This window comes from Salvelinus sp. IW2-2015, linkage group LG1 (genome assembly GCF_002910315.2).
Source record: "Salvelinus sp. IW2-2015 linkage group LG1, ASM291031v2, whole genome shotgun sequence".
NCBI lineage: Eukaryota > Metazoa > Chordata > Actinopteri > Salmoniformes > Salmonidae > Salvelinus > Salvelinus sp. IW2-2015.
This window is the reverse complement of record NC_036838.1, coordinates 26,399,474-26,419,412: the sequence shown is the minus strand read 5'-3', so window position 1 is coordinate 26,419,412 and position 19,939 is coordinate 26,399,474. Positions and strand designations below refer to the sequence as shown.

General features: G+C 43.6%; 1 protein-coding gene across 1 annotated transcript in view; it reads right to left on the bottom strand.

The window, feature by feature from the left end:
- LOC111963742 (metabotropic glutamate receptor 2-like) overlaps positions 1 to 19,939 on the bottom strand; it is a 72,513-nt gene that overhangs the window by 25,339 nt on the left and 27,235 nt on the right. Inside the window, exon 2 of the mRNA XM_023987238.2 lies at positions 13,591 to 14,255. Coding sequence (XP_023843006.1) covers positions 13,591 to 14,106 — 516 coding nt within the window. The 5' untranslated portion in view covers positions 14,107 to 14,255. The remainder of the gene's footprint in view (positions 1 to 13,590; positions 14,256 to 19,939) is intronic.

Sequence of the window (19,939 nt, the reverse complement as noted above, 5' to 3'; positions counted from 1 at the left end):
CAAAGAAGATTTCAGTTCTAGTTAAGCCCCTAGAGTCGATGTCCGCGCCCCGCAGAAATCAAATTAGCATAATAAAAAAATGCCCATAAAAATCCATCAGTTTAAACTAGAGATATCTGTTTTGCATTGGATGCGCCTCAATCGACCGCATCTGGCGATGTCGCACTTCCGCATCTGCAGTGAAAGGTAACAGAGCTAGAGCGGTGTTTGTCAGACCATGAGACATCCCGAAAATTGGTCTCCTCACAAAGTTGTCTCTAGTGTCCAAATGGTTTATGACCCCTCTAAAGAAAGATGAGACTCTCACGAACACAATGGTGTTCTCCGTTGTTGCTCTACAACCCTCACAAGCGTATTGGGACTCCTCTGAAGTCGGTACAGCCCATCTGCCAACCAGAAACAGCAGGGGTTCAAACTTTAGAACCCAGTTCCTACATTTGAATATGAAAATGTATTTTATCAAACAAAATTATGCTACATTCTATCTCTGGGACCCTCAGGATGACAAATCAGAGCAAGATTACTGAATGTAAGTACCTTATTTACCTTCAGAGGTGAATGTATCAAACCAGTTGCCGTGATGAACGTTTTTTGTTGTTGTGCACTCTCCTCAAACAATAGCATGGTCTTTTTTCACTGTAATAGCTACTGGACAAAAGCTAAATTGGACAGTGCAGTTAGATTAACAAGAATTTAAGCTTTCTGCCCATATTGACATGTCTATGTCCTGGGACACATACAAGATGGAGAGGAAGGAGGGAAGAAAGCTGAGATACAGATCCACTATAGATGACGTGTAGAAGAGAGCAACTCAAGCCCTTATCTATTAGCCTCTCCTCTCCATACTGTCACGCCCTGATCTGTTTCACCTGTTCCTGTGATTGTCTCCACCCCCTCCAGGTGTCGCTTATTTTCCCCAGCATATTTATCCCTGTGTTTCCTGTCTCTCTGTGCCAGTTCGTCTTGTATGTTAGTCAAGTTTACCAGCGTGTTTTTCCCATACTCCTTTTGCTATTCTCTTTATGATAGTCTTCCAGGTTTTGACCCCTGCCTGACTCTGGACTACTTTCCCGCCTGCCTGATCATCCTGCCTGCCCTGACCTTGAATCTGCCTGCCCTTTGGTATCTTTTGGACTCTGAACTGGTTTTGACCCTTTTGCCTGTCCACGACTATTCTCTTGCCTTACAATATTTATTAATCCAATATGGTACGACTCCAACCATCTGCCTCCTGTGTCTGCATTTGGGTCTTGTCTTGTGTCATGATACATACAGCCTTCTGCCATGGGAAAACACAAACTCAACTCAACTGTGTACTGTCAGTCAATGTCAGATATGACAATCATTTGATTGATAAGGAGATTATGTGAACCTTGTAGATTGTTACTCTTTTCTTTATCTGAATCTTACTCTCTCTATGACAATCTCTATGGCCAATATGGGCTGTGTACCCATTGTCTAAGGCCATGGTGCTCAGCTTAGCCTGGTTCATCATGTTCAAAACCACCCTATTATACAGTGCCTTCAGAAAGTATTCAGACCCCTTGACTTTTTCCACGGCTTTATTCTAAAAATGATTAAATCGTCTTTTTTTGGCTCATCAATCTACACATAATACACCATAATGAGAAAGCAAAAACAGATTTTTAGAAATGTTTGTTAATTTATAAAAATGGAAATATCACATTTACATAAGTATTCAGACCCTTTACTCAGTACTTTGTTGAAGCACCTTTGGCAGCGATTACAGCATCGAGTCCTCTTGGTAATGACACTATAAGCTTGGCACACCTGTATTTGGGGAGTTTCTCCCATTCTTCTCTGCAGATCCTCTCAAGCTCTGTCAGGTTGGATGGGGAGCGATGCTGCACAGCTATATTCAGGTCTCTCCAGAGATGTTCGATCGGGTTCAAGTCCAGGCTCTGAATGGGCCACTCAACGACATTCAGAGTATGTCTCGAAACCACTCCTGAGTTGTCTTGGCTGTGTGCTTAAGGTCGTTATCCTGTTGGAAGGTGAACCTTCGCCTCAGTCTGAGGTCCTGAGCGCTCTGCAGCAGGTTTTCATCAAGCTTCTCTCTGTACTTTGCTCCATTCATCTTTGCCTCGATCCTGACTAGTCTCCCAGTCTCTGCCACTGAAAAACATCCCCACAATATGATGCTGCCACCACCATGCTTCACCGTAGGGATGATGCCAGGTTTCCTCCAGATGTGACACTTGGCATTCAGGCCAAAGACTTCCATCTTGGTTTCAGCAGACCAGAGAATCTTGTTTCTCATGGTCTGAGAGTCTTTAGGTGCCTTTTGGCTTTTACTGAAGAGTGGCTTCCATCTGGCCACTCTGCCATAAAGACCTGATTGGTGGAGTGCTGCAGAGATAGCTGTCCTTCTGGAAGGTTCTCCCAACTCCACAGAGGAACTCTAGAGCTCTGTCAGAGTGACCACTGGGTTCTTGGTCACCTCCATGACTAAGGCCCTTCTCCCCCGATTGCTCAGTTTGACATGGCGGCCAGATCTAGGAAGAGCCTTGGTGGTTCCAAACTTCTTCCATTTAAGAATGATGGAGGCCACTGTGTTCTTGAAGCCCTTCAATGCTGCAGAAATGTTTTGGCACCCTTCCCCAGATCTGAGCCTCAACACAATCCAGTCTCGGAGCTCTACGGACAATTCCTTTGACCACATGACTTGGTTTTTGCTCTGACATGTACTGTCAACCTTATAGAGACAGGTGTGTGCCTTTCCAAATTATGTTCAATTAATTGAATTTAACACAGGTGGACTCCAATCAAGTTGTAGAAACATCTCAAGGATAATCCATTGAAAAAGGATGCACCTGAGCTCAATTTTGAGTCTCATAGCAAAGAGTCTGAATACTTATGTAAATAAGGTGTTTCTGTTTTTAATTTTGAATACATTTGCAAAAAATTCTAAAAAACATTTTGTCAATATGAGGTATTGTGTGTAGATTGATGAGGATTTTTTTATTTATTCCATTTTAGAATAAGGCTTTAACTTAACAAAATCTGGAAAAAGTCAAGGGGTCTGAATACTTTCCGAAGGCACTGTACACAATACATACTAGTATAGCGAAAAACTCCAGTCGGTCAGTTGTATTGACCCGAGAGAGCCTGCATGGTGTCTGTCTCTCTATTGATGAAGCCGCATTGATCTGCGTGTCAATGAACAGTAGACCTGTGCAGAAGGAATCGGTGGAGTGCTCAACACTTAAACAACAACACCTCACAACCTCAGCATGAGATCAAGACTTGAGTCAATTTTGAGCTGAACAGAATATACCCATGATGTTTTTATATTTTGGTTTTAGAGCTAAGAAGAGCACTGAGACTGAGATTCTCCTCCGGGTGTTGATGTGTCATTCCCGTTCCCTTCATAATCAGACAATTATTGAGATCGTATTTCAATAACCTCACACATAATACGTTTGACTTGGATACAGAATGCATGAGGTCGGTCGAATAGTGCTTAAAATGTGAATGAAGGGAAGTAAATTAGGTAGTTTGATTAATCATAGCTCACGATTGCACACACAGATTGCACACATACCTGCACTGACCCTCCGCACCTTAGTACACAGATCAGCTTAGCACATATTCATTCCCTCACGCACACACAGATATGCACTTATGATGGAGCCGACAGAGATGGTCGCCTCGCTTCAGGTCCTTAGAAAAATATGCAGTTATTTGTTTTTTTATGTATTATTTATTACGGTTGTTAGCCCAGAAAATCTCATGTGTTATTACATTCAGCCGGGAAGAACTATTGGATATAAAAGCGATGTCAACTTACCACCATTACGACCAGGAATACGACTTTCCTGAAGCGGATCCTTTGTTCGGACCTCCACCCTGGACATGCGATCTTATCCCAGAGGCCGACCCAAAACAAAGTGGTCACCGAAGGAGAGGCAGACGGAGCAGCCTACTGGTCAGACTCAGAAGGCAAGCACATCATCCACCGCTTCCGAGCATATTACTCGCCAATGTCCAACCTCTAGATAACAAGGTGGACGAAATTAGGGCACGAGTTGCCTTCCAGAGAGACATCAGAGATTGTAACAGTTTCTATTTCACGGAAACATGGCTCACTCAGAATATGTTGTCAGAGTCGGTATAGCCACCCGGTTTCTTCATGCATCGCGCCAACAGAAACAAACATCTCTCTGGTAAGAAGAAGGGCGGGGGTGTATGCCTTATGATTAACGACTCATGGTGTAATCACAACAACATACAGGATCTCAAGTCCTGTTCACCTGACCTAGAATTCCTTACAATCAAATGCCGACCGCATTATCTTCGAAGAGAATTCTCTTCGATTATAGTCACAGCCATGTATATCCCCCCCCAAGCAGATCCCTTGTTGGCCCTGAAAGAACTTCACTGGACTCTATGTAAACTGGAAACCATACATCCTGAGGCTGCATTTATTGTAGCTGGGGATTTTAATAAAGCTAATCTAAGAACAATACTTCCTAAATTTTATCAGCATATCGAATGCACGACAAGAGCAGGTAGCATTCTGGATCATTGCTACATGCATACAAAGCCCTCCCCCACCCTGCCTTCGACAAATCTGACCATGACTCCATTTTGTTGCTCCCAGCCTATAGACAGAAACTAAAACAGGAAACGCCCATGGTCTGACCAATCGGATTCCACGCTTCAAGATTGCTTCGATCACGTGGACTGGGATACGTTCCGGATAGCCTCAGACAACAACATTGATGTATACGCTGACTCGGTGAGCGAGTTTATTAGCAAGTGTGTCAGAGATGTCGTACCCTCTGTGACTATTAAAACATTCCTTAACCAGAAACCGTGGATTGATGGCAGCATTCGCGCAAACCTGAAAGTGCGAACCACTGCTTTTAGTCATGGCAAGGCGACCGGAAACATGACCGAATACAAACTGTGCAGCTATTCCCTCCGCAAGGCAATCAAACAAGCAACGTGTCAGTATAGAGACAAAGTAGAGATGCAATTCAAGGGCTCAAACACGAAAAAGAAAACCAGCCCCGTTGCGGACATCTATGTCTTGCTACCTGACAAATTAAACAACTTCTTTGCTCACTTTGAGGACAATACAGTGCCACTGACACGGCCCGCTACCAAAGCCTGTGGGCTCTCCTTCTCCGTGGCCAATGTGAGTAAAACATTTAAACATTTAAAACATCCTTAGAGCATGCGCAGACCATCTGGCTGGTGTGTTTACAGACATATTCAACCAATCCCTATCCCAGTCTGTTGTCCCCACATTCTTCAACATGGCCACCATTGTTCCTGTTCTCAAGAAAGCTAAGGCAACTGAACTAAATGACTATCGCCCCATTGCACTCACTTCTGTCATCATGAAGTGCTTTGAGAGACTAGTCAAGGATCATATCACCTCCACCCTACCTGACACCCTAGACCCACTCTAATTTGCTTACCGCCCCAATAGGTCCACTGACGATGCAATCGCCATCACACTGCACACTGCCCTATCCCATCTGGACAAGATGAATACCTATGTAAGAATGCTGTTCATTGACTACAGCTCAGCATTTAACACCATAGTACCCTCCAAACACGTCATTAAGCTCGAGACCCTGGGTCTTGACCCTGCCCTGTGCAACTGGGTCCTGGACTTTCTGACGGGCCGCCCCCAGGTGGTAAAGGTAGGAAAGAGCATCTCCACCCCGCTGATCCTCAACACTGGGGCCCCAAAAGGGTGTGTTCTCAGCCCTCTCATGTTCTCCCTGTTCACCCATGACTGCGTGGCCATGCACGCTTCCAACTCAATCATCAAGTTTGCAGATGACACTACAGTGGTAATCCTGATTACCAACAACGACGAGACAGCCTACATGGAGGAGGTGAAGGCCCTCGGAGTGTGTTGTCAGGAAAATAATAGGAAAATAACTCTCACTCAACGTCAAAAAAACAAAGGAGATGATCGTGGACTTCAGGAAACAGCAGAGGGAGCACCCCCCCCATCACCATCGTCGGGACAGTATTGGAGAAGGTGGAAAGTTTTAAGTTCCTCTGCGTACACATCACGGACAAACTGAAATGGTTCACCCACATAGACAGAGTGGTGAAAAAGGTGCAACAGCGCCTCTTCAACCTGTCGGGCTGTATCACCGCCTGGTATGGCAATTGCACCGCCCTCAACCGCAAGGCTCTCCAGAGGGTTGTGCGATCTGCACAACATATCACCGGGGCCAGACTACCTGCCCTCCAGTACAGCTACAGCACCCGATGTCACAGGAAGGCCAAAAAGATCATCAAGGACAACAACCACCTGAGCCACTGCCTGTTCACCCTGCTATCATCCAGAAGACGAGGTCAGTACAGTTGCATCAAAGCTGGGACCGAGCGACTGAAAAACCGCTTCTATCTCAAGGCCATCAGACTGTTAAACAGCCATCACTAACATAAAGAGGCTGCTGCTAACATACAGACTCAAATCTCTGGCCACTTAAATGAATGGACTTAATAAAGGTATCACTAGTCACTTTAAATAACACCACTTTAATAATGTTTACATATCCTACATTACTCATCTCATATGTACATACTGTATTCTACACCATCTACTGCATCTTGCCTATGCCACACGCCATCGCTCATCCATATATTTATATATACATATTCTTATTCATCCCTTTACATTTGTGTGTATAGGGTAGTTGTTGTGAATTTGTTAGATTACTTGTTAGATATGACTGCATAGTCAGAACTAGAAGCACAAGCATTTTGCTACACTCGCATTAACATCTGCTAACCATGTGTATGTGACCAATAAAATGTTATTTTATTTGACTCATCCACACACACACACACACACACACACACACACACAGACGCAGCCTGTGAGATGTTATTGGATCGGCTGACAGTGCTCTTTACCAGGAAGTCACCCACAGCCAAATCAACCACATGTTAATGACCTCTATTAAAACTTCCTCCCACCTCCACACCAACAACAATGCAAGGCTCAGAGTGAGTGACCACAAAAATACCCCAACACACACACACACACGCCTGCACGCCTGCACGCCTGCACGTCTGCACGCCTGCACACCTGCACACACAAACACATTGTTCTGCATCATTTGTTTGCAGAGCCTGTGTAATGCTATTTTCTCCCCAGTCTCCCGCATTGCATTTGTAAAAAAGTCTGAAACAATTCCAGGTATTTTTTATTTCATCATAGTTGATACCAGAGGATATAAGCTTGTCATGCATATTTATGCATATAATTACATTCAAAATGCAGTGTGGAACACCCAGAGGTTCTGAACAAAAAAATGAACATTTATTTAATGTCACCTTGTGAGAGAGAAGGAAAGAAAGAAAACAACAGTTCTCTGGGAAATGGGAGGAACAAAAGGTTTGTGTGTGTGTGTGTGTGTGTGTGTGTGTTGTGTGTGTGTGTGTGTGTGTGTGTGTGTGTGTGTGTGTGTGTGTGTTGTGTGTGTGTGTGTGTGTGTGTGTGTGTGTGTGTGTGTGTGTGTGTGTGTGTGTGTGTGTGTGTGTGTGCATGCGTGCGTGCGTGCGAGTTTGTGTGAGCGCACGTGGATATAGATTGTCTGGCATTAACAATGCCTGTCTCTGTGTGGTACGCACGGGCTTCTTGAATCACACTTCTTTCAACCTCCACTGTTTCCCTCACTTCTAAACGACATTCTGCCGCACTAATTAGCGTCCCTCACCGTAGTTTGCAAAAATTGAAAGTTTTTAAAATCACAGGTTCAGGTAGGAGAAGGTGGGAGGAGGTGAGGAGGGAGGGAGGGAGGGAAGAAGGGAGAGAGGGAGATGGCAATGATACCGCACAAGACCCTTTTGAAGTTCACACCAAAGGAGAAGTATTTTTTACCCTGCATTGCAATCTCTGTGTGATGCTCAGCTCAGTTTGAAACACAAACACACACAGTGAGAGATTCATCCACCTTCCTAGCCACTCTGACACATAATCAACACTTATACAATACTCTAGCACACTCTAAACCTGGGGCTCGATTCAATCCGTATCGAGCTGAAGATCAGCGCTGTAGTGCGATTGAAATTGAAAGGTCATTTCAGATTTAGCTGACATATGCAGCGTTTACCGTGAACGCAGGAACATTGTATTTAAATGTCAATCAGGCTACGACACGGAACTTCAGCACTACGGAGTGATTCGAGCCCCTACACTCCAACATCTACCTCATAATTACTATTATCCACCCTGAGATAACAACACCCCAAATCACAGTGGACCTCCGTCCTCAAACAACTCATATTGCCTCAAGTTATGAGAGTTGTAAAATAGATTTTAGTAATGTGATTGGGTGTGCCGAGTCTCTTTTTCTAATTCGCTGAATTTATGGATTGATATCTAACACAAGACATTGAATGTTCATATGCAATATTTTCCTATTTTGATCTACAGGACACCATGCAGATATGGGGCTGGTATATCTGAGGTTAATTTAAGGTGACAAATAGAGAGACTTTCTAGAATATTCACATGGAGTGAGGTGTTGTTTTGTGAGGAGTTCACACAAAGCCTTCTGTCTGAATACAAAGCACGACCACAGAATGCTCAGACTGGTTAACAAACAGACCATCTTAGTAGACATGTCTGTCAAGTAGAAGGTATGTGTTGAACATGTAGAAATACAAGTCTGACCACAATAAGCATCACGCATACATATTCTATTTCTAGTTGTGGTGGGTAAACAGTAGCAGCATAGCTAATATAAAGAGCATCATTTTTGATACACTTTGAAATGGATAGGGTATATCCTTATCATTTGCACCATGCACAAGTCAATTCCACACGGATTCAATTTCTACTTGTGGTGGTTGGTTAGCAACAGCACAATTTATAAAGCCTAAAGAGCATCATTTCCAGTATGCAATTAAACTTGTCAGCTACCTATCATTTGGCACCTGAACTAAGTGTAATTTAGTCATCAGTGATGCTTTGCCCCCAGCCTCATCCCAGATGGTGATAAAGCGTTTTCACATCAACGAGAGAAAAAACAGCTAATCCAAACGGGTAGGATGCTGTCCCATGTGCTCTCTGTCTGAGTTTCCTGTTATAGCCTATGGATGTGTCCCAAATGGCACCGTGCGGAGGCTGTGAATGACTGGTTCTGACGCCCATGCATACATGCACCACCAGATGGCCAGCACATCACACAACCCCCTCACAGGCAGCCCTTGGCCCCAGTGACGGGCATCTAGGCTGGGGCAGTGTCGCTGCGTCTTTCCCCCACCACAGTCAGGTGGAGAGGTCCGTGCCAAGATTCTCAGTTTCTCTGTGGCCCTGTTGCACCCTACAGATGGGAAAAGCAAAGCAGCTCCTCTGAAGGATGCAGACAGCATCACAGAATTGAATAGATTTCTATATGAGTGTTATATTGTATCTCTAAGGCCATAGCTCTCCAGTGGCGACATTCCACTGGCCCTGGTGGTGCCCGTCCTCTAATACAGTAAACTCTGCTTTTGAGCCTGAAGCACAGTGGGACAGAGTACGTCAGCATAAACACACACACGCACACACACACACACACAACACACACACACACACACACACACACACACACACACACACACACACACACACACACACACACACACACACACACACACACACACACACACACACACACACACACACACACACCACACACCATCACGACACACACACACACACAACTCTGCCTCTGCGACACAGTGGGACTGAGTGCGTAAGCAGCCGCCCTCCTTCGGACAAACCTCATCACAGGCTCCTCAGTCCTCCCTACTCACAAAGGAGTGAGTCAATGAAGGGGACCTGGAACTATAGGTCACTGCCAACAGAACCTTGAACCCCTGTGGCATTATGACAGTACAGTTATCATGTATTCTAATTGGAACCAACAGGACCCTGAACAGCTTCTACCCCCAAGCCATAAGATTGCTAAATACTTAGTGCGGGTAGCTATTTGGTTAACTATTTAACTATCTGCATTGACCGTTTTTGCGCTAACTTTTTTAACTCATCACATACGCTGCTGCTACTTTATTTATTTTATTATCCTGTTGACTAGTCACTCTATTCCCATCTATATGTATCTACCTCAATTATTCGTACCCCTGCACTTCAGCTCGGTACTGGTACCCCATGTATATAGCCAAGTTATTGTTACTCATTGTGTATTTATTATTACTTTGACATATTATTACTTTTCTATTTTTTCTCTATTTTCTCTCTCTCTGCATTGTTGGGAAAGGCCCGTAAGTAAGCATTTTGCTGTTAGTCTACACCTGTTATTTACGAAGCATGTGACAAATAAACATTTTTGCAAACCTTTGTGTGCGATAGTCCTGTAAAGTATCTCTGCCTGGCTCTTTTTCCCAATCGAGGTGAAGTATCCAGTCCCTTTCAGCTTTCCTGTCACTGACTGTCATTGACCACAAAAGGGGCCACAGATGGCCACACAGATCCATTAAGCTCTACTCTCTCAGTAGGGAGGCCTTGTGTTTTCTGCGGTCTCAACTGACTCAACTGAAGTGTATAATACAATCCCTGTTGTGTCGTAAATGTGTTTCTCTGCCAAACAAAGAGCTACAGGTGTACTATTTGAATTTGATCACTATGTGGCAGGACATGCAAATTGTAGTGTATTTGAGGTTTAAAAAGCCTTCTAAAGTTTGTAATTTCCACTTTAAAATGCCAGTTGATTTATCTTAACAAAAAATGTATCAACCTCTACAAAAATGTACATTAATTTTAACCCACATAAAAATGTACATTTCCTGTTGTCGCAAAATACTTTTTTTGCTGTGAGAAACTGGTCAAATTAATATTGTCACGCCCTGACCTTAGAGATCCTTTTTAGGTCTCTATTTTGGTTTGGTCAGGGCGTGAGTTGGGGTGGGCATTCTATGTCTGGTGTTCTATGTTTTCTTTTCTGTGTGTTTGGCCGGGTGTGGTTCTCAATCAGAGGCAGCTGTCTATCATTGTCTCTGATTGAGAACCATAATTAGGTAGCCTTTTTCCACCTGTTTGTTGTGGGTAGTTGTTTTGTGTTGTTGCACCAGACAGGACTGTTTCGTTTCGTTCATTCTCTTTATTATTTTGTTTAGTGTTCTGTTGTATTTAATAAACATGGACACTTACAACGCTGCGTTTTGGTCCACTCCTTCTTCCCAGGACGATCGTTACAAATATAGAATATCTGTATAGACCTTCCCCAGAAATGTATTTTATGCAAGCTCTGAACAAAAGCTTTAATTAGACCTTAAAAGTTCAATCGACTTCAATACAGAATGCAGAATCGGGAAAAAGAATGCAGATCCACTGGAAACATGATTACTGAATGACCCAAAGGAACAGTATGTATTATTATTATTATTTTATTATTTGTATTATTTATGGAGGGATGACATTATAAATTATCCTTTTCCGGATTCTTTAAGAAGGGAACAGAACTCTCTCTGTTAGATCCCACCTCTATAGACCATATAGGTAAATTGTCCTAGCTACAATCTCATTGATCAACTATTGAATGACTCAATATCCTCAGTCTTCGTCAGGCTGTTCAATACAATTTAACTTCATGACTTAATGAGCAGAAGCTTAATCATCAAATCAAATTTATTTATATAGCCCTTTTTACATCAGCTGATATCTCAAAGTGCTGTACAGAAACCCAGCCTAAAACCCCAAACAGCAAGCAATGCAGGTGTAGAAGCACGGTGGCTAGGAAAAACTCCCATGAAAGGCCAAAATCAAGCATCCACAAGCTACTGTGCCTCACATCTGACAGAGAGAGCCATCTATCAAGTCATTTGTTATTACACCGAGTTGCTATAAGATGTGTGTTCTGTTCCTTCATCATTTTGATTGCTTTAACTCACTTGCTAGGAAGCATTGGCAAAATACTGCACTTGATAAATCATTCCAGAATTGACGCACCGATGTGAACTATGTCTGTGTCACCTATGGCCCCTGGTCAAAGGTAGTGCACTACATTGGGAAAAGGGTACAATTTGAGATGCAAACTATATTTCACCAAGGATTGGCACTTAACAAAGGCATAGTAAAGTCACAGTTCATATGATGTGTGATCATATTCTGATCTTATTCACATCCTTACGTGTCTTGACTGGCATGGTGCTAATGGATTCTGAAGCAGACATGCTGTAACACTCCATGATGACATGTTCTGTCTGTGGGATCACTTCATCATCAGCAATATGCACGCACACACACACACACACACACACACACACACGCACACGCACACGCACACGCACACGCACACTGTACACTTCTCTATCAGGTCCATCGTTGACATGATCCTTACCTAACAACATCGCTCCCAGTCTAATGTCCTGTCTCTGAATTATTAAATTATTCACACAGGCATCCTCTCCTTTACGCCTAGTGCATCATGGGTAATTACAGTTAGCCCTGGGAGTGGAGAACAGGTGTTAATTAAGTAGCTATGTATTGGACGTAGGGACTTCTCTTCATAGGTTTCAAGAAAGGTCAGAGTTCTCCGTGTGGCGTACGTAGGTTATCACACTGACAAAGTGACAGAGGTCTCTGTGGACAAACGCCGTAGAGGAGCAGAGCTTCAAACGCCTAATGTGGGCAGCTACTGCAAGCCTCCCAGGGGATAATTATTCCAGCCCGACCAAAGCCAAACTAAATGTACAGAACTGGAACTAGAGGCAAGGGGAGGTAGGTGGGGATGGGATGCAACCCGTTTCCGGTAACTGTTGTCTTCTCTTTTTTTAAAGTGTTTTTCCCCCTGTATACTACACTTCCTATCCAACATGACACCATCTTAAAGACACAGTGTAGACACTTACAGACATAGCAACCCACTCATAAACATAAACACACACACACATGTACACACATGTACACACACAAAGACACACAAACACAATATTTGGAGTACTCACTCATGAAACAGGAATACGACATCATCTCAGCCGGGACCAATTAGTTACAGAGAGCTTTGAATCGTCAGCGAAAGCCGAGAACTGAATCCCACTCCATCTTAGCTCTTTCTCTTACTGCCGCTAGTTAAACCTGAATACTGATATCACGTTAACAGCACGTCTCTACCAGCACGTCTCACATCTATCTACCAGCAGGTATATGCAGGCATAGGCACAGAAAAAAGACAAATTCAACACCTGATACCTAATGTGCAAAGTGAATAATACTGTGTGGCTAATAGCTAAAAAGACTGCATAGCTGCATCCTCCAAGGCTCGTTTCGGAACCTGCGATGACTGAAAGAAACTGACCAAAACTAAGTTGTCCTATTTGCTGGTGGGTAATGGTAGCCTACCTTACTCTCAACTGTTTGTCATGTGTAATATATTAGACATAATCAAATTTCACATTGTATGAGGATTCATTAGTAGTATTTTATACGTTTTTTATTACACATGGAGGGGTGGGGGCTTAGACTCCTATGGGTGGGGTGTGAGATGACGAGGTGTAAAGGTACCTGTATGGACCATAGGCTGTATAGAACTGACTGGACACAGTCATAGCCAGTTAATGAATGGATTTCTATGTGAAACGTACCTGGATGGAAACGTCACTGTAGGAGCCCCCGATGACTCCAGAAATGGCCAGAGGGACATCATCCTGGATGGGGTTGGATCCGTCTGGACAGATGAACCCCGGCTCGTGCACCTTAGTGAGGGAGGCTCGTACAAACTCCAGGCTCTGCTCCAGAGCGTAGGTGTCCTTAGAGCAGGTGTCCAGGATGTGGGCTCCCAGCTTGAGGCCTGGCAGCAGCCTCTCGTCCGCGTTGATCTCGTCCAGCGCTAAAAGCATCGCCTCCAGTCTCTGGATCCCTCTCTGCTCGTTGATCTTCCCACAGTCCTCCACCCCCTCACCCTTCTCGTGCACCGGGAACAGTCCGCCGATCACCAGGTCCCCGTCGATGGTGATCTCCCTCTTGGTGGAAGGGGGGAATCTGTTGTTAGGGCTGGCCAGGGCCTCAGAGATGAGCAGGTCAAAGAGGAGCAGATGAAGGGACCACCAAGGGGCAGCCTTGGCCCAGAGCCCAGGGCAGAGGAGGCCGGTGGTGGGCATGGTCAGGTCGTCTAGCTGGGGTCAGTGTAGTGGGTCGTGGGTAGGTGGGTGTAGGAGTGGGACACAGAAGGGTCTTACAGGGGCTGAGGCTGGGCGAGGTGGATCACTCTAGAGCCCACTCTTGACACTCATGTCATCTTGGTTATTCACTGCAAGTGGAGGAGAGGAAAATTAATAATATATAATTGTTCATGTTACAATTCCAGTAATGTTATGGTACTTCAGTTATAAAAGTGACTGATACAAATTTGTATTTCAAAGAGCATTTTTGCCCCTCCAAAATAAAAGCACAGAATTTATTAATATATATATCAAACCATCCAAATTGAGGTTCACAGATGCTATTTGCTCCTACTCATGGCAGGAAGGTGTGAAAATCCAGACTTTCCTCACTACCTCCAGTCCAGTTTAAAGGGAAACTTCACAATTTTGTCAACAAGGCTCTTTATCCACTTCCCCACAGTCAGAAGATCTCGTGGATAGCATTTTTATGTCTCCGTGTCCAGTATGAAGGAAGTTAGAGTTAGTTGCGCTTACGCTATGGCTGGAAGTCTATGGGTATCATAGACTTCCAGACATTGCACTAACGCTAGTTAGCATTGGCTTTTGAAACTAACTCTAACTTCCTTCATACTGGACACAGACATACAAATGGTATACACACGTTCATCTGTCTCTGGAAGTGGCCTCGTTGCCGAAATCCCGAAATCCCGAAGTATCCCTTTAAGGTGTAAAGGGAATAGATATCTTCATTTTTCCCATACATCTTTGAACAACCTCTACATGTTTATTTACAGCCCTTCTATAAGAGCTCTCTTTCTTAAAGACTGCAGGTGTTTGTGACTCTCGGCACATTCCTCAAGATGCACTTCACCCCAGCAACTTATCTTGTGCCACATAACCAGACTGTCAGCCATCTCAACAGATGAGTGAGTGAGTATGTGCCACTGTGTGTGTGTGTCTGTGTGTGTGTGTGTCTGTGTGTGTGTATTTGTGACCCGTTTCAGGAAGCTAGGCGTATGTCGCACGTCACTACTTCACAGAAGAGGCATTTGAATGTAATTTATTTATCAAAATGTCACGTTCCTGACCTATTTCTGTTAGTTTGTTGTATGTGTTAGTTGGTCAGGACGTGAGTTTGGGTGGGCATTCTATGTTGTCTGTTTCTATGTTGGTTTAAGGGTTGCCTGGTATGGCTCTCAATTAGAGGCAGGTGTTTGGCGTTCCTCTAATTGAGAGTCATATTTAGGTAGGTTGTTTCACAGTGTTCGTTGTGGGTGGTTGTCTCCTGTGTCAGTGTTTGTCGCACCATACGGGACTGTTCGGTTTGTGTTGTACATCGTCATTTTATGTGTAGGCTATTTTCCCTGTTCGTGCGTTCTCGTGTTTAATGTAAGTTCGTCGTTCAGGTCTGTCTACTCCGTTTGTTGTTTTGTTAGTTTATAGTGAAGTTCGTGTTTTCGTCTTGTCTTTAATAAATATTATGTGTTCACAACCCGCTGCATTTTGGTTCAATCCCTGCTCCTCCTCTTCGGATGAAGAGGAGGAGGAAAACCGTTACACAAAATGTGTTTTTTGGCAGAAATGCCTTCTGGAACATGTGAACTTTCATCTGCCTTAATAAAAAATGAGGATGCCATCTGTAAATACTAATAAAATTGTTAAATTACGAGCTTAGTTGGTTTACCCACGAAAAAAGACGGGAACCTTCCCGCTAGCCATGATTGGCTGAGATAATGGATGGGCTGAACGTGCAGATAGATGAGTTCAGATTGGTCTGCCATGTAGCATGCATTGATGCCCTTAGTTTAGCAGGCACTATCGACAAAGATTAGTGGGAAAAAGTTTTAGTTATAGCATAATGTTAGCTAGCTAGCTCACATTGAACCTAGTTGGTTAGCTTTAACTACCTGTACATTCATACTAGAGGATTTCATGCATGGTGCCTAGCTATGACAATCAGTGGTGTATTGCTAGTAGTATGGGTTGGGATTATGGTTCATTGTTTAGCTAGCTACATGTCATAAGAAAATCATAAGAAAATACTCCACTTTGCCAGATGATTACATGACCCATCAAGTTAGCCAGGTGTCTCTGTGGGTGATTACGGCCATATATTGTATTTCATGAACATGTGTATGTGTCTAGACAATAGTGACCCATCCACTTAGCTAAATGTGGCTGGGGGGTGGTTATCACATTTCTTTCACGTCCCATCAATTTAGACAAGTGTGTCTGGTAGGGGTGTGCTGATATGGCCATACTCATATTCGTAATCGTATCTGTAAATTGACACGTGACAGTTGGATAGGATGATACACGTGATCAGAAAAAACTGAAGTGTTTTAACATTCCTAAATAGTTGTTAGTAATTTACCTCCCTGCATGTTCTCACTGAAAAGAAATATGCCGATTAGGAGCAGCTCGCGGAGGTGTCAGTGCGTATGTGTGTCTGTGTCTGTGTCCTCATTTTGTTGCAGGCAGCCAAGTTTGCTGTCACTCAGTCAGAATGCGCATTAGCATTTTAGCTTTTTTCCCTACCCTTACCCAACGTGTTAGATATTATGCACATTGATAGCTTGATAGCAAATGTCCTCGCAATGTGATTTATCATAGTAGCAGGCAGCAACAATCTAAATGATCAGACCGAAAACATGCAAAGAAAAGTCATCCTGAAATTATGAGGAGAAATAGATCTTCACTCTATCCAATCAGAGCAGTAGTATCAACAGCAGCAGTATCAAGTATCAAGCCAGTTGAGTTATTTAGACCATGCAAACGAGTGACTCAAAGACAGTACAGTATGGTTCAGAAACTCTCTGACTAACACATGAGAAACATGCTTGCTGGCACCCGGAAAAATTCTCGGATTATAATTGTCACGATTGTTGGTTGAATTAATGGACCAAGGCGCAGCGTGCATAGAGTTCCACATGTTTATTGGATGAAACTCACAGAAAACAATAAAGCGCAAAACGAAATGTGAAACTAATGTAGTGCTCGCAGGCAACTAGACATAGACAAGATCCCACAAAAACCCAGTGGGAAAAAGCTGCCTGAATATGATCCCCAATCAGAGACAACGATAGACAGCTGCCTCTGATTGGGAACCATACCAGGCCAACATAGAAAGGAAAAAACTAGACTACCCACCCTAGTCACACCCTGACCTAACCTAAATAGAGAATAAAAAGGATCTCTAAGGTCAGGGCGTGACACCGTTATTATACTTGTTTTGTCCGACTACTCGGCACACCCCTAAGCATCATCTAATAATTATTAAATATTTATACAATATTTTTATCTGGACACTTTCTATTTTTTATATTGCTACTATGCAAATATAGAAGTAACCATTTCACTGTGACAAATAAATGTTGATTTTATTTGTGTGTTTACCAGAGATGGTAATGTGAAGAACAACATCACCTGCACCAAGGTCAGATTAGGATATCAAATCAAATCAAATCAAATTTTATTAGTCACATACACACGGTTAGCAGATGTTAATGCGAGTGTAGCGAAATGCTTGTGCTTCTAGTTCCGACAATGCAGTAATAACAACAAGTAATCTAACCTAACAATTCCACAACTACTACCTTATACACACAAGTGTAAAGGGATAAAGAATATGTACATAAAGATATATGAATGAGTGATGGTACAGAACGGCATAGGCAAATGCAGTAGATGGTATAGAGTACGGTATATACATATGAGATGAGTACTGTAGGGTATGTAAACATAAAGTGGCATAGTTTAAAGTGGCTAGTGGTACATGTATTACATAAAGATGGCAAGATGCAGTAGATGATTAGAGTACAGTATATACATATACATATGAGATGGGTAATGTAGGGTATGTAAACATATATTAGTGGCATTGTTTAAAGTGGCTAGTGGTACATTTTTACATAATTTCCATCAATTCCCATTTTTAAAGTGGCTGGAGTTGAGTCAGTATGTTGGCAGCGGCCGCTAAATGTTAGTGGTGGCTGTTTAACAGTCTGATGGCCTTGAGATAGAAGCTGTTTTTCAGTCTCTCGGTCCCTGCTTTGATGCACCTGTACTGACCTCGCCTTCTGGATGATAGCGGGGTGAACAGGCAGTGGCTTGGGTGGTTGTTGTCCTTGATGATCTTTATGGCCTTCCTGTGACATCGGGTGCTGTAGGTGTCCTGGAGGGCAGGTAGTTTGCCCCCGGTGATGCGTTCTGCAGACCTCACTACCTCTGGAGAGCCTTACGGTTGTGGGCGGAGCAGTTGCCGTACAGGCGTGATACAGCCCGACAGGATGCTCTCGATTGTGCATCTGTAGAGTTTGAGTGCTTTTGGTGACAAGCCGAATTTCTTCAGCCTCCTGAGGTTGAAGAGGCGCTGCTGCGCCTTCTTCACAACGCTGTCTGTGTGGGTGGACCAATTCAGTTTGTCCGTGATGTGTACACAGAGGAACTTAAAACTTTCCACCTTCTCCACTACTGACCCGTCGATGTGGATAGGGGGTGCTCCTCTTGCTGTTTCCTGAAGTCCACAATCATCTCCTTTGTTTTGTTGACGTTGAGTGTGAGGTTATTTTCCTGACACCACATCCGAGGGCCCTCACTCCTCCCTGTAGGCCGTCTCGTCGTTGTTGGTAATCAAGCCTACCACTGTAGTGTCATCCGCAAACTTGATGATTGAGTTGGAGGCGTGCATGGCCACGCAGTCGTGGGTGAACAGGGAGTATGTTCCGGAGTTCCAAATTAAGCAGCAGCAGCTGAAAAGATGAGCTCCTACAAATATTGAAATTTAAATGTTTTTTTAGAGTAAAGTACATCGAAAAAAAATCAAAAGAAAACTGCAAACTGAATAGGAGACCAAACAAGCAGCAAACAAAGAAGAAAGGCTTTTGAAAAAGTAACAATTTTTCATAAAATTATACCGTTTTCTTAGCTAGCTAAGTTGTTTACCTGTTGCTAGGCAGTTGCTAGGGACATTCCTGAAAGAAGCTAGCTAGCTAACAAGGAGTGTCTAGTTGGCAGAAGAGAAGAAGGGACAAAGAAGGGACAAAGTGGGACAAATAAGGATAGAAAAGGGAAAGGGGACATTAAGGTGAAGCAGTCCTCTAAAGACACAAAAGACAATAATACAAGAAACAACATTCTATTGCCTCTCCCTTTACGATACGCACTTCCGGTTTGGTTTGGAGCGAGTAGTTGCATTCCGCTTTGCTCCACAGGTAGTATTACAGGTAGTATTACATTTCATTTCATTACAGTACAACAGTTTGATTTGTTTGATCTTAGCTGGCTACATAGCCGTCTTTGTATCCAAGATAATTGTGTAGTCTAGAGTAATTGTAGAGGTTACCTAGCCAGTTAGAGGTTACTAGCCAGCTACACTTTCAAACAAAGTCAACAACGCAGCCACTGCTAGCTAGCCTATTTCACCAGCCAGCAGTACTATATCATTTTAGTCAATAGATTTTTTGCAACGTAAGCTTAACTTTCTGAACATTCGAGACGTGTAGTCCACTTGTCATTCCAATCTCCTTTGCATTAGCGTAGCCTCTTCTGTAGCCTGTCAACTATGTGTCTGTCTATCCCTGTCTCTCCTCTCTGCACAGACCATACAAACGCTTCACACCGCGTGGCCGCTGCTACTCTAACCTGGTGGTCCCAGCGCGCACGACCCACGTGGAGTTCCAGGTCTCAGGCAGCCTCTGGAACTGCCGATCTGCGGCCAACAAGGCAGAGTTCATCTCAGCCTATGCTTCCTCCAGTCCCTCGACTTCTTGGCACTGACGGAAACATGGATTACCACTGATAACACTGCTACTCCTACTGCTCTCTCCTC